This window comes from Emydura macquarii, unplaced genomic scaffold, assembly GCF_026122565.2.
Source record: "Emydura macquarii macquarii isolate MOO-44397 ecotype Brisbane River unplaced genomic scaffold, CSIRO-AGI_Emac_v2 contig_1876, whole genome shotgun sequence".
Taxonomy (NCBI): Eukaryota; Metazoa; Chordata; order Testudines; family Chelidae; genus Emydura; species Emydura macquarii.
Window position 1 is genome coordinate 23,452,769 of NW_027132013.1, and position 21,456 is coordinate 23,474,224.

The 21,456-nt window shown below is 44.8% G+C and overlaps 1 protein-coding gene across 1 annotated transcript in view; it reads left to right on the forward strand.

Moving 5' to 3' along the window:
- The window catches only part of LTK (leukocyte receptor tyrosine kinase), a 151,442-nt gene that overhangs the window by 97,017 nt on the left and 32,969 nt on the right, over positions 1-21,456 (forward strand). The window contains exons 11-19 of the mRNA XM_067557951.1: positions 1,571-1,672; positions 5,535-5,712; positions 6,157-6,307; positions 7,476-7,607; positions 8,450-8,606; positions 16,477-16,659; positions 17,043-17,141; positions 17,601-17,753; positions 20,066-20,176. Of these exons, the coding sequence (XP_067414052.1) occupies positions 1,571-1,672; positions 5,535-5,712; positions 6,157-6,307; positions 7,476-7,607; positions 8,450-8,606; positions 16,477-16,659; positions 17,043-17,141; positions 17,601-17,753; positions 20,066-20,176 (1,266 nt within the window). The remainder of the gene's footprint in view (positions 1-1,570; positions 1,673-5,534; positions 5,713-6,156; positions 6,308-7,475; positions 7,608-8,449; positions 8,607-16,476; positions 16,660-17,042; positions 17,142-17,600; positions 17,754-20,065; positions 20,177-21,456) is intronic.

A 21,456-nucleotide genomic window follows, 5' to 3' on the forward strand; every position in this document is an offset into this window, starting at 1 on the left:
TAAAAATCCAGCCATAGGCACAGGCTGAGGTTGTGTTATGGGGACTGATTGACATTCCTTTACTCCAGCTAAAGTGATTGAGTTCATTGTACATCTCTGGATGCCCAAAGCTATGCTGGAAAATGGTCTTGACCTTTTGGGTTCATAATTAATTTAACTCAGGCCCTCAGAGACCAAGAACCTCTTTGTGGCTGATCTTCCAGTCTTTTTATTTGGGTTTCTTTTTGTCTTTAATCCCCATAGTTTGTTTTAGGTAAATTGCAGTTTTTGTTATAGCTGTTAGTTTGACAGCTCTGTCAGCTGAAGTCCTCTCTCTACCCACCGAACAGATTCAGTACGGAAAATATCAAAACAATTCTCTCTTTCACTGTCACCTACTAGTGTGCTTCAATCAGACCTGCAGGTAACATCTCTAAGTGAGAGGTCAATTCAGTTTCCATAGCTCAGTTTGGTAATAGGCCTCTGCTGAGACTGCTAACAAGAATGTTAATTAGTGCTAATTGTAGTCCTGGCTTTGTGAGGAGATAAGCATCCAGCTGGAATTGAATGTTCATGTAAGCCATTGAACAGCTGCTAGATGGTGTGATGGGGTGTACATACCTCAGACTGAAAAGCAGGGGTTAAAGAACTGCTCTGGGTCCAGGGGCCTCACCCTGCCACAGCTACAAAACAAGCATGGGCTGGTGTGTACAGTATCTGATCAATGGTGTTTGTGACTGTCTGTATGTTGCCATCCCTCCCTGTTTTCTCTCCACAAGCAAAATCTGCCACAACATGGTTACCTTGCCACTTCATGAAATCTGGAGCTTGCAAAATTATAAAATAATGAAAATGTAAATTAGAAGGGCAAGTCACAATCTGATCTGCAAACACACAAAAATTGGGAATCTGCGTTTCTCAAAGAAGAAAATGTTGAGAACTTGGAAACCTGGCAAAATGAACTAGCAAGAACTGTTTAGTGAAGTTTTGTGAACATTTTTGCACCACCTTTAGTAGCCTACTATTAAAATTCAGTCACCTGAATATTCTTTGTTAATCATAGTCAAGTTTATATTTAATACCCTTGTTTACTGCATGTACCTGCAAACCACGGCCCTTTTCCTGCAGCTGACTACATGGGGGTAGACTGCTGTGCCCCTGCGAAGTCCCACTGACTTCGGTGTGGCTCCAGGCAGGAAAGCCCTTGTGCCTGAGCAAAGCCAATGATCAGGACCCAAATGATTTGTAAGGATAATTGAAAACAATAAACAGAATTTCTCTAAAATACAAAGTTTTCTTTCTCCCTGTCCCTTTCTCTCACCTCCTTTTTGCTCTGTCTCCTTCTCTTTTTCTCCAGTAATTCTATGACACATATGCACATCACATACACATTGCAGAACTCTATGTTCCTTTTGCTCCAGTAGCCCATGTGGCATGCTGCAGTTAGGGGACACCATAGTCTCTTCTCTGCCGCCTTGCAAAATGGACTTTTTAATTTTAATACAATGATTGTGCCTGATTTATTTATCTGCAGTTTGGTCAAGATTCTCTATTTTCTCCCATCTCTTTCTCCACCCACACACTGTGACAGGAAGAAGACAAAGCCATTCTGCTGGAAAGCACCAATATCCACGGGAAATCAGCATCAAGGACGACAGTCTGTTGAACCCATTGGAACAGCCCTTCCTTTCAGGTAGGTAGCTCCATACTGAAGCCCTGACTCTTGAGTACAATACTGAGTACAACAGATGGTTCTGGACCAAGTTTCTGCCTGGCAGATAGACATTCCCATAGTTGATTAGTGGATCCTTGTGTATCAGGCTGATGATCCCATACTTAAACTCTGTCTCTTACTCAGGTAGACATTTCTATACCAGATCCCGGCCCTGGTAGACAGTCCTTGCAATAGCCCTTCCTTACTACTTTATCCAGAGTCTGAATCTGGAAAACTGAGCCAGAAATTCCACAGGGGCTGTTAAGATTTTTCAAGATATATTTCAGACACCAACTGGAGCATGGAAGTGCAGAAGCAACACAAATAAATCTGGATCCATTCTTATTGTATCTAACTAGTTGACTGATCATCTCTAGTCAATGCATAGCCAAATAAGGATTAAATAATCATATGGTTAAACACAAAGGATCTGATTAAATCCTGATCACACCCTGTGAAGTACTGATCACAACCAATTTCCAGCAACTCCAATGGGAGTTGAAGGTACTCAGCATTTCCCAGAGATGATCAGCATCTTGTGGTATTAAGCCCAAAGGAATCATTAGAATGACTTGGTATTTTCTATATAGCCATAAAAATATGTAGAGAACATGCCCTTCTTATAACAATAATATATACAAGAATTCCTATGGTCCTTAGACCATACCAGGAACGCTTGCAAAGAATCAATGAACAGATGCAAACATTCCATCACACTCCTTTTAAAAAAAAAAATTAGTGGTTTTTGAGCCCTCTCCAGTTCCAGTTGAAGTCCAAAATAACTTCAATGGGAGTAGGATTGGACTCTTTGAATAAGATTATTATTAGCTACCCAATATTTCTGTAATGCCTGCTCACCTTTGGGTTTAAACAGCCATAAGCATTCACTCTCTTCTATACAAAGCCCCTGTACTTCATAACTTGGTGATTCTGTAGCCTACCCCTTACCTCACAATCATGTTTCAGAATCTAAGCTTTCATCTTAAATAAAAAATTCATGTTTAGTCTTCAACGTTGCAATCAAAAACATGGAAAACAAGTATCAAGTGCAAACCAATGCAGTGCTGTTTGCCTGAGTTTGCAAAAGCCTGAAATAATGCTTCTGAGAGGTGTGAACTACCCCATTGTTCCTGTTGATACATGTTTCTGTAGATTTCTTGGTGACTACACTAGGAGATTCATGAACAAACAAACTTCACATCACATCCCATTCAGTAATCGTAGTAAACCCATTCAGTAATCGTAGTAATATTTGTTTAGAAGCAAGACAATTATAAGCCAATCAATGTTTCAGCAATATCTGCCATCAAACACATTCACTTTGTCATTCATATATACATCAATATTTTTATTAACATAATTATAATTATGCACAAAAACTATGTTAAAAGAACTTTAAGATTTCAAAGTCAAGGACTCAAAAGTTAGGAAATGCCAGAATGAAGGTCGCCTGTGAAACCTTAATTCGGCCCCTTTGTTCTTATGAATTATGATACAGTCTTTAATTACATAATCAGATATTATTTTTTCCATAGGACTCCTGCCTCAGGATGGATGATGCTCATATAATGAGCTGTTAGTCAATATTTTGTTTTATCCTCATTGTTCAAAACTGCATTTGCTGCACATTATTCAAACCTTGATCTGAAGACAGAATTATTCATCTCCTCATGGGCTTTTCTGTGGCTTTCATCACTATGGTATCTGAGTGCTTCATAAATATCAATACGTTTAATTTCACCTCACCCTGATGAGGTGAGGAGCTATTATCATCCCCATTTTACAGCTAGGGAGCTGAGGCACAAGATGAAGGTCAAAAGTATACACTAATTTCAGGTGCCAAATTTTCGATGACTAGGATCTGATGTTTCAGAGTACTTAGCATTACACAGTAATTAATAAGTTCAAAGCACAGCTCCCAGTGACTACAGCTGCAGCTGTGAGTGCTCAACATTTCTACAAAGCAGACCTCCCAGGTAAATCAGATCAGGCACCTAGAAAATGAACACACAATCAGTTACCACCAAAAGTGAACATCATTCTGGGATGTATTAGCAGGAGTGTTGTAAGCAAGACATGAGAAGTAATTCTTCCACTCCACTCAGCACTGTTAAGGACTCAACTGGAGTGCTGTGTCCGGTTCTGGGTGGCACACTTTGGGGAAGATGTGGGTAAACTACAGAAAGTCCAGAGGAGAACAACAAAAATTATTAAAAATCTGGAAAATGTGATCTACAAGGAAAGATTTGAGAAAATGAGTTTGTTTAGTCTGGATAACAGTCTTCAAGTACATAAAAGATTGTTATAAAGAGGAAGGTGATAAAATGTTCTCTTTATCCACTGAGGACAGGACAAGAAGCAACGGGATTAAATTGAAGCAAGGGAGATTTGGGTTAGATATTAGGAAAAACTTCCTAACTGTAGGAGTAAGTTAAGCACTGGAACAAATTACTCAGTGAGGTTGTGGAATCTGTGTTGTAGATTTTTAAGAAGAGGTTAGGCAAACACCTGTCAGGGGTGGTCTAGATAATACTTAGTCCTGCCCTGGTGCAGGGGACTGGACTAAATCAGTGGTTCTCAATCAAGGGTACATCTATCTCTGGGGGTACACAGAGCTCTTCCAGGGGGTTACTCAACTCATCTAGTTCAGTGTTTCTCCTCCCAGGGGTGTCACGGGAGAGATTAAGGGGGATCACCAGGACAGGACAAGCATTAGGAGGTGGCAGACAGGGTAATTGCCTGAAGGGCCACGCCATAGTCCCCCCCTCCCACCCCAAAGCTAAGTTACGTGCTTCAGCCCTGCTGCCTGGAGCTCGGGCTTCAGACAAAGTTCACAAGTGAAAAACAGGCTTAAGTATGACACTGAAATGCAAGTACAATATTTATATCCCAATCCATTTGTTTTATAATAATATGGTAAAAATGAGAAAGTAAGCAATTTTTCAGTAATAGCGTGCTGTGACATGTTTGTATTTCTATGTCTGAATTTGTAGGCAAATAGTTTTTAAGTGAGGTGAAACTTGGGGTACGCAAGACAAATCAGACTCCTGAGAGGGTTACAGTAGTCTGGAAATGTTGAGAGCCATTGCACTAGATGACCTATCTAGGTTCCTTCCAGTCCTACAATTCTGTGATTCTATGAAACCATTCTTTCTCTGCCTGCAATCCCCTTTCTCATTCACTACACACCTTCCAACTTCTGCAACAAATTAATCGGGGATCTCACAGCCATCAGCCTCCTTCACTACACAACTCTGATTCCTCCCAAGAGCACCGTTCATCCTGTGCATTGCATAAAACAGGGATCCCATGGAAAAAAACTGTATGTGATCAAGTAGGTGAAGACTGTCTCATAATGCGTTCGCATAAAAGGGCTGAATTAAGGTTTGGAAGGCAACCTGAATTCTGGCATTTCCTATAGTTTGAGTCCTTAACTTTGCAGCCTTAATGTTCTTTTAACATAGTTTTTGCGTGTAAGTTATAACTATGCTAATAAAAGCCTTGATGCATATATGTATGACAAAGTGCATGTGTCTGAGGGTTTAAAAACCCTGCACAAGGCAGATATTGCTGAAGCCTTGAATGGCTTATAACTGTCTGGCTTCTACATAAATATTCCTAACATTGATGAATGGGGTGTGAGGTGAAATCTGTTTTCTCTTAAGTCTTCTAGGTTAGTCACCAAGGAATTTACAGAAACATGTATCGACAGGAACAGTTGCTGCATTTCAATGTCCTGTGTCCTGTGATTGCAGAAGAGTTGTGTGTGTTATTGTATCTGACTGTGAGATAATAGGGAAGCTGACATCTTTAGACTCAACTCTGGCTGGTTTTGTCACAGGGAATGTGCCTGTTGTTCTTTGGTGGTTCACAACCTGCGGTGCCAGTGGCCCCCGAGGGCCAACTCAAGTGCAGTGCGACAGCACCTATTACAACACCAACGTCTCGGTGACCGTAGAGAAAGAGGGACCGCTCCGAGGGGTGCAAGTGTGGAGAGTTCCAGCAACGAACCAATACTTGTGAGTAGCAGTGTGTGCTGGGAACTGGAGAAGCCATCACCGACCAATTCCCACTCTCCATAGCACTTGTACGTCCTTTAGCGCAGCAACACCTATTGGGAGTGGCTGAGCGTGGAGTAAATGTGAGTACCTCAGAGCCGGCAGGAGTCCCAGTGGAGAGTTATGGCTCAGGAACATTGTAAGTGGGGAGTGACTGGGAGGAGTGACATAGCACTGATGGTGATGAGCTCAGGACTGCAGCTGCTTTGGGGCTGTGGCACTGCCAGGGTGCTGTCTGTGGGGAGCTCACTTTGGTGGGAGAGAACTGGATGTAGAGAGCTCAGAAACAGTCATTTGGGGGCTGTGACAGTGCAGGAGCATTAACGTGGGAGCTCAGAGCTGGAGTCACTTTGGGGCTGTGGGTGTAGGGTTTCTGTCTCTCTAACTGCTTGCTTGCTTTTTCAGGATCTCAGCGTATGGAGCAGCCGGAGGGAAAGGAGCCAAGAACCACAAGAAGAGGTCCCATGGGGTTTTCATCTCGGCCACCTTCCAGCTGGAGAAAGATGAGCTCCTCTACATCTTGGTGGGGCAGCAAGGGGAAGATGCCTGCCCAGGGGTGAGAGACACACACACATGCTCATTACTGGGCAAATTCCCATTACAGATAAGCTGCAGAATCCCACAGTGAGTGGGTTTGGCTGTGCTGGTGATGAAAGGCCGGAATCCCAGACCCCACCGATTAAAACCCAGAGAGGGGATTGGGAGGAACCAATGAGCTGAGCTATTTCTGAAAACAAATACAAGGAAATCTGACATGAAAACCCTCCTCCAAAAGCACAAACTAACATAAAACCCTCAGCAATCTTGGGATTCAAAATATAAAAAGCTGCTGGTCAGCTTTTTCCCCCCATTCAGCTGCTTTAACAGAGCAGCCACAGCCAACTCCTAGGTCTGAGCTGCATGTTCCTTGTTACACACAACATTTCTCCACAGTAAGGATTGTACCAGGCCTGCCAGGATTTGAGGTCATTACTTGTATTTATGGTTGTGCCTCAAGGCCCCTGTCAGGAGCATGTCCCATTGTGTTAGGCACATACAGTAAGAAGTGGTCCCAGCCCTGAAATGCTTCCAATCTTACGGATGGATCCAAAGCTTCTTAAAGTTAATGAGGCTCTTTCCATCGACTTCAATGGCCTCTGCAAACACAAGGAAACACAGGGGAGAACAAGCTCCAAAAGAGGTGTGTAGGTCAGTGTCCCAAAAAAAATCCAAGCTGAGAAACAATTTCTCTGTATTTTCTCAGTGTAGTCTAATGCCTTGTGCAGGGAATGGGGAGCTGAGTTCTCTTTCCAGCCTCATCTCTCACTCTTTGTTCAACCTTGTACAAATCACTTCATCTCTTCTTGCAATTCCTCATCAGAAAAATGGGTCTGAGTAACACTAACCTGTCTAATAGGAATATTCTGAGAATTAATTAGTCATTCCAAAGCATTTTAAGATCCTTGAATATAAGGAGCTCTAGAGGTGCAAGGGATTAGCATTTGTTATTAAAAGTTATAATATGAGCTCATTGGCTTTTTCTGGATCTGCTGTGAGCCTTTCTTATGTCACTTGTACATGTGACACATGTTCCCAGCTCAAGAGAAGCTTGCCCAGAGCCAAGAGCCAAGTCACTTACCAAGGTAGTGGGCCCTCCACAAGAAGAACACCATACTATATGTACAGATCTATGCATGCAGACTAGACTGTGATGATCGCTAATGGCATCAGTTGTCTCCTTTCAGGGGAACGTTCAGACTGAGAAGATCTGCCTGGGGGAGTCATCTGTCATTGAAGAAGATTACAAACTCAAAAAGGATCTGAAGGCCTGGGCTGGAGGAGGGGGTGGAGGTGGAGGAGCCACCTTCATCTTTAGGGTAAGTCTTCCCCCTTTCCAATCTCCTTCTAGACATTGTCCAGTAGAAGAGCTAGTTTTCACTAGTGATCATGTGATATGATGCTATCAGCTGTTTCAGGAAGTACTCATAGACTATAAGGTCAGAAGGGACCATTATGATCATCTAGTCTGACCTCCTGCACAATGCAAGCCATAGAACTTCACCCACCCACTCCTGTAATAGACCCTTAACCTAAGTCTGAGTTATTGAAGTCTTCAAATAATGATTTAACAACTTCAAGGTACAGAGAATCCATCAGCAAGAGAGCCATGCCCCATGCTGCAGAGGAAGGCGAAAATTCCTATGCCAATCTGCCCTGGGGGAAAATTCCTTCCTGACCCCAAATATGGCAATCAGTTAAACCTTGAGCATGTGGGCAAGACTCACCAGCCAGACACCCACATTTACAAAAATGCAACTGTCTCATATCCTCAGTCCCCTTCATTGCAATCACCTGCAAGCTACTACTTCCTTAGCACCTGCCAGCCCAGGCAACAAAATGCCAGGATTGGGAATCAAACCGCGGTCTGCTGCTTAGCACTGGTACTAGTCCAGCCTCGACAACTGGTGTTTAATTGACCCTGCCTCTAAGACTTTGCACAGCTTGGAGATTGCCTTGGATAACGATGTCATAATGGAGTCAGGAAACATTATTCTGCGCTTTGTCCACTATTGTATGGACTGCTTTTATGCCTATTGATGCAATTAATTATGTGGGCTCTCATATCTGAGAGGAGGGAGACTTTCTGGTATCTGATGATTTTGAGCCTGTTGCAGCTTTTGACTGTCTTGTGTAATGAATTGTATTTGTCCTTGAGCAGCTGAGAGATGGGGTTTTCGAACCTTTGCTCATCGCAGCAGGAGGAGGGGGAAAGGCATATCTGAGGGATCAGGACAACTCCCTGGATGATGTACCCCTGGAGCAGTTTGAGAACAAAACAGCAGTACCTGGAGTCAGTGGGAGAACTGGGGCAGCAGGTGAGGCCCTGTGGCAAGACAAGGTCTGGATTTGATGGCTGAACACACAGAACTGGCCTGCAGATATTAAGCAACACAAATCTTTTTGATTCATGTAAACTTTTCTGTGGGAGTAACCCCTGAGATGTAAATGGTTCTTCTTTAAGTGCTTGAATATGTCCATTACACTGTAGATGTGTGCATATCCTGTGCACCGGTGCCAGACAGTTTTCCCTAGCAGTGCCCATTGGGGGCAGCCCCACTCATCTCCTAGCTCCTTAGGCTCCAAACAAAGGTATAAAGTGTGGAACCACCCCGCCTCTCCTTCAGTTCCTTCTTACCATCCATGGTCGGTGGTCAGAGTGTCTTACTCATAAACTCATAGATTTTAAGGCCAGAAGGGACCATGATGATCATCTAGTCTGACCTCTTATACATCACAGGCTACAGAACTTCGTCCATCCACCCCAGCAACAGACTCATACCCTCTGGCTGAATTACTCAAATCAAAGTCCTCAAATGTTGATTTAAAGACTTCATGTTACAGAGAATCTACCATTTATGCTAATGCAGACTGGCAAGAGACCCAGGTCCCATGCCTCAGAGGAAAGCAAAAAAAGCCTGAGGGTCTCTGCCAATCTGTCCTGGAAGAAATTTCTTTACTGACCCCAAATATGGTGATCATTGAAACCCTGAACATGTGGTCCAAACCCAACAACCAGACACATGAGAAAGAATTCTCTATAGTAACTCATGGCTCTCCACATCCAGGATGGATCACTGGACATTGTAGATATTTGCTAATGGCAGACGTGGATGGGCCATATGCCACTGTAGACAAACTCGTCATACCATCCCCTCCATAAATTTATCAAGCTCAGTCATGAAACAAATCTTTGTTCCCTTTGAAAAAACTTATTGCTGTTTGGCTACTTAGCTAGTGATACTCTTTTCCGTCATTTGTTATTTGATTTTTTCCTTTTGTGTTTTCTTCATTTCTTCTTTATTTTAATTTTGGTTTAGTTCAAATTTTTCCAGTCAGGTGGGGCTTCAGGCATGGCCTGGTACTACGGGAGCCTGTGCCAAAGTTCCTGGGTTTCCAACCTTACTTGGGTTTTTGGAAGCCCATGTCTGTCAGCAACAAGAATTTGCGCTGTCTCCAGTGCTTAGGCAAGAGCTGTGTTAGAGAGAGGTGCTCCATTTGTTGCACCTTCAAGACTAAGACAGAAAAGCGGAAGAAGGACTGCCTTCATTACATCCTGATGGAGGTGGCACTTAAACTGGTGTCAGAATTGCCTTAATCATCCAAGGGAAGCTTTTCTATGACTCCTTCCTGGAATGCTCTCCCAGCTTTGCCTGCAGATAAAAGTCATAGGAGGCCCCCCATCACTGGAACCGTCTTTCTCGAGGCTAAGGGCTTCAGAGCATTCCAGGCCACAGGAACATAAAAAAAAGTCAGCATCAGGTTCCTCAAAGATCAGGAACCACAAAGTCAGTCCAGTACCGATGGTACAGCTTCCCACTCCCTGATACCGGTTCATACAGTGAGACTTGAGTTGCTGACTCCAGTGCCCTCCCAGAGGCCATCGAGACCAGTTGTTTCTTCAACTATGACAAATCAGACATCTTGATCACAGCAGGATAGCCATCCACGTCAGTACTGATGATACCGGAGGCTTATGTCCTGGCAAGGGACTTGTTATACCTATCAGTATCACTGTATCAATACTTGTGGGTGAAGCTTTGTGTCTGAGATCATCAGCACCAGGACTTTTTATTTTGGACCCATCAGCTGCAAGCTAGGTACCACCCTCTTCAACTTCAGTAGTTCCGATACCAACTCCTCCACACAGCATGTTATCAGTGGCTAGGAAGCCATCTATGCTTCCTTCAGTACCGTATTCCCAGAATGGCACCCTCCCCTCTTGCTTCCTCTCTCCTTGGGTACTGCATCACTTTGGATCTCAGCATACTCCAGTTCATCAACAGGCTTCAAGGTTGATTCTTGAGGCTCACACTACCGGGAGTCCAGAGCTTCCTCTTGGTCCTGTTCCCGTACTCATCACCGTACATCTGAGAAGAGTACAGATAAGGATTGGGATTCCTGAGCCAGACATACTTGGGACCCATTAATGTACCAGCCTCTGCATTGGCCTTATTGGTTGCCCTCGGGGATGTGTTCAACATCCAGATCCACTTCGCCATGACCGTGTTCATCCAGATTGCCTAGGAAGGAACCTTCTCCCATTGGTACTGAGAAGCCGGTAACATTAATTTCCGATCAGCCTACAGACTTTCAAGTTCAAGACATGCCTTAACCTGCTCTGAAGCCATGATCTACTCCAGCGCCACAGGACCAGCCTTGGGAGCTCTGTCCTTTGCTACCCTTCATGAATCCTGCTCATCACCTGATGAGGTCCTGGCACCAGAGGCATCTTCCTGAGCACCAGATGACATCAGTGTGTACCAAGAATGGCAGCTTCTCCTGAAATTCAGGTTGAGCGGGGGAAGAGAATATCCACGAGCTGGCTGACATTCTACATCCTATCCAGTGGAAAAGGTAGCCCTGCCTATAAATGATGCCATTATGCACTAAAACACTGTGGCAAATCCCTTCTTCCATCCCACCTGTGGCCAAATGAACAGAACGTAAAGACCAAGTTCAATGCCAGGGGTTTGAGCAGTTTTATTTACACCCTATGCTAAGTAGTGGCCGCAGTGAATGAGGCTTAAGCTAATCCTAATGAAAGAGATGTGCACAAGCTTGACCTTTATGATAGAAAGATTTATTTTATGGCGAGTTTACAACTCTGCATTACCAATCATCAGGCAATTTTGTCAAAGTATGACTATTCTAACTGGGAGGCAATCTCTCCACGTACAAACCAACTGCCAGAAGGTTCGGGAGAACAGTTTCTCTCCCATGTTGCTCTCGTTCGGTTCTTCAGGCCTCCTTGAATGCAGCAGACTCTGCAGCCAGGACTATGGCACCAGCTGTGACTATGTGCCATTCCTCCTACTTGCAGTCCTTGGGGATTCCTTGTGGAGCTGCAACAGACTATTGAAGACATTCCCTCTGAAGGATGTAAATTTGTTTTCTTCCAAAACTGATGAGGCTTTGCATGCCCTAAAAGACCTGATGGCAATTCTAAAGTCCTTGGGCCTCTATAGTCCAGCTATGAAGAGGACAAAATGTCTCCCAATACCAGCCTAGGCAGTAATATTACCCTTTCTGTCAAGCTGACCAGTATAAGAAGCAAAGATCACAGAGGAGGAGACCTGTAGCTTCTACTTCCTCAGGCCCTTCATCTAGGCATCCCTAGGCCTCAAAATAGTCAGCTTAACTCTTTTATATGAATATATCCAGGATCTCACTGGCCTTTCTGCCCTTTCCAGGACAGGTTATCCCATTTCCTACATGGGTGGCAGTCCATCACCTTGGACAAATGAGTGCTAAGCACAGTAGAATCGGGATATACCCTGCATTTTCTTTCTATCCCCCTCTCACTTCTCTATCCAGTCCCTCTTCAAGGATCCCTTTAATAAGTCTCTTTTATGACAAGAAGTGCACTCTCTACATTCTTTGGGAGTTACAGAACAGGTGTTTCTTCTTTATTAAGGGTCTATTCCCAATACTTATTGATACCCAAAGCCAGAGGAGGTCTTAGACCCGGCCTAGACCTTCAGAATCTGAACAAGTACATCAAGATGATAAAGTTCCACTTGGTGTCCTTTGCTATAATCAACCCTTCCCTAGGTCCAGGAGATGGTATGCCACCCTCAGCATGTGTACTTCCACATAGTGATCCATCCTGGTGACAGAAGTTCCTACAATTCATGATTGAAAAAGATCGTTACTAATCTACCATTCTGCCCTTCAGTCTTTCAGTAGCTCCAAGAGTTTTCACCAAGTGCATGGTGGTGGCGACGGCAGCCTACCTCCACCAGAGAGACATCTATATGTATCCTTCCTTGGATGACTGGTTGGTTCAGGGTCAATCCAGACATCTGGAAGAGGCTGCTGTCCATCACATTCTCTGTTCAGCTTCCTAAGCCTGAAAATAAAGAAAAGTCAATGTAATCCCCTCTACAAGGAACAGAGTTCATTGGGCCAGTCCTGGTCTCAACCTCTGCCAGAGCATTTCTGCCTCTTTCTCAGTTCCAGCTTATATGAAACTTCTGTGCATCCCTCAAGGATGATCCATGAACCAGTGTGAGGAATTTTCTCAGGCTTCTAGGCCATATGGATGCAGGTACCTCTGTGATGCCTCACACCTGGATGCACCTCGGAACACTGCAAGTGTGGCTCATATCAGTATATCATCCTCACATTCACCATCTGAACAAGCTTTTGTGCATCCCAGGTGACGAACTGTCATCTATGAGATGATGGATGAGTCAAGGCAAGGTGCAGAAGAGTTCCTTTTGCTCTGCCTCTCCCCTCTATAAGTCTGGTAACAAGATGCGTCAGCCATGGGTTGGGAAGTGCATGCTGGAGATCTTCAAATTCGAAGGTCGTGGACTGCCCATGAGGCCAGGTTACATATAATCATTTGCAAATTTCAAGCAATAATTTTGTGGATGTCAGCAGCTCCTGTCTCACATTCACGGCAAAATGATCCAAGGGCGCACCAACAACACCACAGCTGTGTTTTAAATGAACAAACAAGGAGGTGCCAGGTCAGACAGCATCTGTAAGGAACCAGTCAGGTTGTAGAATTTCTGATTTCAGAGCTTGATCACTCTCAAGGCGTCACACTTGCTGAGGTTCAAAATGACCTGGCCAATTGCCTAAGTCGACCTTTCAACTTGGACCATGAATGGTCTGTCAACACAGCCATTCTGGCTCCAGTATTCCACATAGAGGGTCCTCCATCTGTTAATCTCTGTGACTCAGCAAACCAGAAATTGTCCCTGGTTCTGTTCTAAGGTGGGACACAGCTCTGGGCCAGTCTCAGATGCATTTCTGTTTCCATGGGACAGTGACCTGCTATATGAATATCCACCAATGCCCATGGCCATTCCCAAGCTGAAGCAAGAGCAAGGCAAAATGACCCTTATAGATCCAGCCTGGCTGAGAGAGCCATGGTATTCTGACCTTCACGGGATTTCCACTCAAGTACCGTGGCCGTTATCAATAACCAGAGTCACACAGAACCATAGCCAGGTGCGGCACCCAAATGCTCAGGTGCTGCTCCTCATGGCATTGTTCATCTGTGGCTACATGCAGAGGAAGCTCTCTTCTCAGCAGCAGTGCAGGATAGTAGGAAAATTTCCACAAGAGCGACTTACCTGAGAAAGTGGAAATGGTTCTCCATCTGGGCAGCCTCACATAACGTGACACCTACTCAGACAAAGACTCATTCACTCCTACATGCCTCTTGCCTCTAGAGGCATCAGGTCTAGCCCTCAGCTCCGTTAGAGTACACCTGGCCACCATCTCAGTGTGTCACGCTCAGATCTATGGTAGGATGGTTTTGACTCACCCTATTACAATCAGATTCCTAAGAAGGCTCGATTGTTTCCGCCTGTCAACGATCCAGCACAAATTTGGGATTTGAATTTAGTGTTGCCTGCTTTGATGGACCCTCCTTTCCAGCCTTTAGCATCATGCTTTCAGCAAAAGTGTCCTTCTTAGTGACCATTTCCTGTGTTAAGAGAAGGGGAGAACCAAATGCACTGTTCACAGATTCCCCCTCCCCTTACACAATTCTTTACAAGGACAAGATTCAGCTTAGGCCACACCCTGAGTTTCTTTTAAAGGTGGTGTCTGATTTTCACTCAAATCAGTCTATATACACACACGTTTTTTTTCTGAAGCCACATGCCCACAATGATGAATGAAGGCTCCACACCCTAGAGTTTCAATGAGCTTTGACCTTTTTACCTGGACAGCATAAAGCCCTTTCAGGGTTCTGCCAAGCTTTCTGTTTCATTTGCAGAGCGTATGGGAGGACAATCAATTACAACACAGAGACTCTCGAAATGGATCACCAGCTGGCACCATGTGTGTTATAATGCCAAAAGGGTAACACCTCCAGACAAGCTGACAGCCCACGTGACCAGAGCACAGTCAGCCTGAGCAGCGTTTGTGGCACATGTCCTTATTGTGGACATATTTGTGACAGTGACATGGTCTTCAGTTCATTTGTTCACCACACATTATGCACTGACCACTGCCCATGGTGCACGCAGCCGTAGGAAAGTTACGCATGCTGCATGCCATTGACAGGGGCAGAACTAGGGAGGGCAGCAGCTTCAGCTGCACTCGGGCATGCTCAGTGGTTGCAGGATTGCTTAGAGATGGAAAGGCTGGTCTGTAAGGCAGGGGCTGAGCAAGGCACAGAGTTGGTGAGCAAGGTGGTGGGGTGAGGGGATGCCTCCATAGGGATTGCCGGTGATGCCTGGGACCTCCCCAGCTCCCCTGAGTTTGGCACAACTGTCACTATGCTTGGGAACTGCTCTGCTCTCGGTGGGGTGACTCTGTATTTGTTCCCTTGCTCCGGGCTGGAGTTTTGTTGGAGAAGAAGCTTTGGGCCGCAACCTCTGGAGGTGCTGTGCATTGAGCATACCATGCAAACAATTTCTAGCCCCTCCTTCCCCCCCACATCAGAAAAGGATGCAAATGTAGGAAAAGCAGTCCTCCGGTCCCTCTTCCCATGAGACTCCAAACCTCACCACTTGGGGTAGAAGTTTGGGACCTAAATGGATGTATGCAAGCACTTGAAGAATAAAAAACGGTTACTCACCTTCTCCTAGCTGTTGTTCCTCAAGACATGTTGCGTATGTCCATCACACGATGCCACTCTTTCCCCTGCCCATTGGAGTCTATTATTGGCTTCCAGTGCTAAGGAACTGAACGAGGGGTGGGGTGGTTCCACCCTTTACACCCTCACTCAGAGCACAAGGAGCTAGGAGGTGGGTAGGGCCGCTTCTACATGTATCACTAGGGAAAACCCTCCAGTCCCAGTGCAGAGGACGTGCACACACTTACAGTGTTGTGGACATACGCATCACATCTCAAAGAACAACAGTTTTGAGAAAGTGAGTGATTGTTTTTTCTCAAACTATTGTCTGCAGTGTACTGGCAGCCCATGGGGCCTTCTTTTCCTTTTCTGTACAGGGAGAGAACCCCCAGAATAGGCAGAATGCCACAGGTAAGGTGGGGAACAGGCTGAAAGAGAAGCTGCTTCATGAAAGGAACTCTTTTTTATGAAATGATTCACAGAATGAAAATGATCAACTATTCCCGAGATACAGCCCCCCATTGTAGTGATGACCTGCTGATGAGAAACATTAGAAGAGGCGTCAGTTTCCCCCCAGAACATACCAAACAAAGAAACAGGGTCAGAATCCTCAATATAGGCAGAAACAGAAATCTGGTTCAGGTTCTTTTCCTCTTAGCAGCTGAATCCAGAACCATTCCCAGGAGGCATAAAAATCCAGTTCCAGTGCTTCTCCCTCTCCCATAAACCACACCTAGAGTCCTTTTCAGAGAGGTCATGAAATCCAGCTTAGGTTCTTTTCCTTGCAGGAGCTGCCCCTAGAATTCATTTCCAGCCAGCACAGAAATCTAGATCAAATTTTTCTTATTTTTATTCCAAACCATTTAACAAACAGAGGGAGTTTTCTACCGCCTGGACACTGGTACGTGTAGTTAGCAAGTGCTTTTCAGAGCTAGATTAGCAACAGTTAATCTAGACCCTGAACTGGGTTTTCATTGTGCAAGCTGCATTTATGGACATCCTCTCTTCCTTGGTGAAGGGGTTAACTTGAATGCAGATACATCTTAGACAATTCATAAGAGATATTTTCTCTCCCTTCACACACTTTCCCCCACTGCCCTCCGCTCATGCCCTACTCACCTGATTTTCTCTCTCTTTTTCTGCAGGTGGAGGTGGTGGCTGGGAAGATACCACCCTGTTTCCTCAGGCTGGGAAATCCCTACTGGAAGGTGGAGAAGGGGGCCAGGCCTGTCTCCAATCACTAGACAAACTCCAGTGGGCCACTTCAGGTGGTTTTGGTGGAGGAGGAGGAGCTTGTACGTCAGGCGGCGGAGGGGGAGGTTACAGGGGTAGGTCTGTTTGTCCTAACATTTGGGGGAGTGGAGATTGTAGAGGCTGGGAACACTGCTCTGTATCTGCAAAGATATTTAACCATATTTTAGTCTGCCCTTGACCTGTCCAGAGGGAACTGTCCATCTAATGATGATTCATTCTGTAAAAAACTAACCTATTTGCACCAAGTTAGATACCTTTCGAATGAAGGACTCTGCCAGCCCTGAATGGCTGGGGATGAATGATTTCATTGTCCTCTTTGAGGACAAGAGATGCACACATTATCTCACTAGCAAGTCCCAGTGGAACTTCATACTTCAAGAAACCCTTGCATCCTGTGACCACCACACCTTTGGTGTTATTCAGCAATTGCAAATGGTGACTTCTCCCTTTTTTCCAGGTGGGCATGTATCAGATATTGATGATATCACAGCTGATGGGCAAGATGGTGTTTCCTTTGTGAATCCAATTGGGGAGATCTTCCTACATCCCCTGGCAGGTAAAACACACTTCTGTCCCTCTCTATAACCTTCACCCATGCAAACACTTTATGATGCAGATCCTCAGGTAATGTAAATTGTCATAGTTCCATTGCCTTCAATGACAATTTACACTAGCTGAGGATTTTTTCCTATAACTCTCCTATGCTGAGAAGTGACACCAATCTTCAGGTTCAGTTATACGTATTCAGTCCTGGCCTTCTCCATCCCCCTTTAATGTTGCACCTCAAGGTTAATCCAAAGGGATCATACTTTTGGGAGGTGAATTTCAGTGCCAGTACTCATTCACTCCTTCTGGTACTCCTCAAATGGGTGATGTGTGTAGAGTGTTATGTTGGGATGTGTGCTTTCTTAAGTAGGGAGACTAACACACAGCCTCCTGCATTTGCTTTCTACCTGCACAACGTGGGAGAAGATAAATTCAATCTTTCTGTTCCATCTGCCTCCTTCTCATTCAGCCGTGGAGAGTCATGGTGAGGTGGAGATTCAGGTCTACCTGAACTGCAGTCACTGCCACTCGGGCAACTGCAAGCGGGATCTTGACACCAATGTGCCGATCTGTATTTGTGAGATGGGAGCCGTGCTGGCCAGCGACAATGTCACCTGCATAGGTAATAGGTGGAGCTTTATACTCATAGAATTTCTTCTGTCTTCTTTGCATCTTCCCTCCTTCCATCTTTCTCTAGGTAAAGATATTTGACTCAAAAATAACAATACTTTTCCTCTCTACTGCCTTCCATCAGAGAGATTTCAGACATTAAACAAGTTAATCGTGCCAGCGGCTCTGGGAGCTGGGGTATTATCTCCATTTTACAGACAGGCAAAACAGAGACAGGGGGACAGATTTTCAAAGGTACTTAGGTGCCTAAGGACACAGGTAGGTACCTAGTGAGATTTTCAAAAGTACCTAAGCAATTGAGGGGCCTAAATTCCATTCAGATCATTGAGAGTTAGGTGTCTAATCTGCTTAGTTGGTGGGCACTTTTGAAAATCTCACCAGGTGCCTATCTGCATCTTTGGGTACCTAAACGTCTTTGAATGTTTGGCCCAGAGAGGTTAAGAAGTTTCCCACTTTGATCTATTCCCACACAGCTGGGAATAGATCAAAGATCTTCTGAGTATCATTCTCCTGCTCTAGTTACTAGACAATGTTCCCTGATGGTAAAGTCTCAACTTGGCTCCCAGGGGGATGCAAGCAGGTTTCAGGGGGGTCTGCCAAAATAAACCGGGCTTCAGCCCCAGGTGGCAAGGCTCAGGCTTCAGTGCCAGGCAGCAGGGCCCCAGAAGGGAGCACCACCTCCACCCCTTGATTCACCTCAGTGGGCCACCTAGCCAGCGGATCAGCACCAGCAACAAGTTTCACACTGAGTAAGGAAAACAAAAACAATATTCAGTTTTTTTATCTTTGTGCCCATATTATCCTTTTCTTTTTGTTATACTATATATGTGTGTGCCTTTAACTGTATAATTATCCATTTAAAACAGCTTTTAATCTATGGGTTATGAAGAAAAACTGTTGTTGTGGAACAGGTGGGCCATGGAGTTTTTATAGTGTGTTGGGGGAAGGCGGCCTCAGAAAGAAAAAGGTTGAGAGCCCCTGTCTTAGAGGAAGAGCAGAAGAGCTAGCTTTCAGATTCAACTAGTTAAGGACTTGCTATCTGGCTCATGCACTTTCTGTAAGTGCAAAAGGTAATTTTTGTGTCTGTGGGAAACTGAAAATGGAATCATCTCATGAGGTCAGAAGAAGTTTTTAGTAAGTTTTTATAAAAAGGATTGATCATTCTTAGGCCTCCTTGGACCTGTGTTTTCCAGCTGGAACTGGGAGCAGAAGTGCTAGAGCACAGAGAGAGTCTGTTTCTCCAGTATTCCCAGCTCATACAGAAGTAAGAAGTCATATGAAATACTGTGCTTGTGATAGTCCAGGAATAGCTGTGGATAACAAGTCAAACCTGAGCCAAAGCTTCTGAGTTTTGCCCTTCACTAGTAATGGACTCCTTCCCCCAACAAATTGCCGGTGTGGCCTACCAACTTAGCTATGCTGCTTCTTGTATTCATGCCTCATTAGGTGGGAGGGGGGGATGAGCCAGAGCGTCTGTATAGATGGAAAGGAAGCCTAAACGGGAGGGAGCGCCCATCTTTGAAGGGATGGAGGAAGACATCTCTCTATATTTCACTCCAGAGAATGAAGAATTATGAGGAGTGTTGAGCACAGATAGGATAGAAAACTCCAGACACCTTCTCCTTCAGACCAGGATGAATTGAACCACCCCACGGTCTCAAAAATTCAGTGTTGTTTAAGAGGAAAGCATGACATCTGTAAAAAAGCTCAGTGTAAATTCTTCCGACAAGCAAACAACACATTCTGAGATTGCTTTGCAGCTGAAAGTTCCCTGGTGGGGATCCAGGACAAATGATCATATTCAGGAGGGATTTTACTAGTTTACTAGTAAACATCTTGGGCTAAACATGTCTCTGGTGTAACACCACCAAATACAATGACTGGGTCACTGAAGCCATGGAGTTACACTGGAGATGAATTTGGCCTCTTCTTTTTACACCTGTTGATACCCATTTGACTGATATACATCATTATTTTCTAATATTATCTCTTGCAACTCCAAGACATGGAGCTTCCATTCAGAATTCCAGCTGGTAGGCAGTGCTGTTTTCCATCTATCTGGAACCAGAAGAACGGAATAAAGGACATGTTTGTTTAATCTGTTCACATTTTGATCATTAAATTGTTTGAACAGTGATTTATGAGTCTTTACGACTCCCAGGGCCCTAATAGAATTTGCTGTAACATGCATATGAAGGTCCTTTACCCATCGCCATGTTATTTTTTGGAAGGGGGGAACCATGGTAGAGGTTATTTAATGGGGCAATGGTTGTCTGCTGATTAATGTGTCTTTGTTTTTGCCAGTTCCTCACAGCCCCATCCCGGAGGGACACCTTCCTCTCCCGCTCCTCCTAGCTGTGGTCACTGTGATTATAGTGCTTGGAATGGCACTTTCTTGTGGCAGCCTATCCATCAGTAAGGAACATCTTTGGCTTGTATTACTATACTCATTCCTGCTCCTGTTTTCATCTCTATAGAATATATGTGCCCAAAGAGTCAGAGGTGTTAACATGACGCTATCACTGTCCAATGCTAAATAAGGGTCAGAATTTGGTATACAGAGACCTTGGTTTGCTTCGTTCCATGACAAACAGACTAAGAAATGTATGCCAAAGTTTGGAGATGTATTGGTTAGGATACACATGAGCGAAGGAGCTAAAACAAATTATAAAGTGGTTTCGAACTGAAATTGAATGATTCTGTAAAACAGACTTAACCAAAATCTACTAAAGTGCAGTTTAAAAGAGAGTTTATCGGATAGTCTCTTATTTCACCAGACAACTCTTCTTGATGGGGAGGAAAGTGTAAGTTCTGTTGCTGTTCCGAGATGTGAAAGATGGTGGCCTGTCCTGCTTTTGGCAAACAAACAAACATGAGGGGGAGAAGAGACAGGATAGTAAAGGTGGAGAAAATACAGCTTTGGTTGATGCTGTCAGGATTCCGGGTGGCAGGTCAGTCTCAAGCAGATGCTCTAGATTGGTAGGTCGGCCGCAACACCAATTGCTCTGGGCTCAGGCTCCTCGCCTGGTCTGGGACATCAACAGGCTGGTCTGGTCACCCCTCCTTCACTAGGCTCTCTCAAACTGGGCAGAGCTGCTTGGACCATCACATCTCATTGTACTGATGCTGCGTGGTACAGTTGACCTCAGGATCAAATGGAAAGCCAAGAGAGACAGGACAGAAGGAAAATGTGCAGGGCAGAAGGGAATACACAAGGGGAAAGGGAGACAAAGTAGGATCTCATGTGTCTCCAGCTGGAGTCCCCACTGATGGCCAGGTGTCCCCACTGATGTGCTGACCTCTTGGTTTTATGATGATGCAATGACTTTTGGGATCCACAAGTGAAGGACAAAGTCTCTGGAGTGGAGCAGAGGCCTGACAGCCTTCCCCCTCCACCAGGGACTCCTCAGCAGGCCCATCTGTCTTTACAAAATTTCTTTGTAGGGGCCTTGAAAGAGGGGTTCTGGGCAGAATAGTCCATTTTTCTCATTATTATTGCAATATTGCTCATCCCCACCATCACTGACCTGGCTTTTCCCAGCCTCTGAGTTGGCCCTGCTGGAAGAAGGGAGCCCACCTTAAAGCTATATTCTGCTAACCATGGTACTGATGGGGAATTGAGAGGGACTCCAGCCAGGAGATTGGCAATTACCAAAGCCAGAGGAAAACTAATCTGCTTGCGGACTGCATTAGCA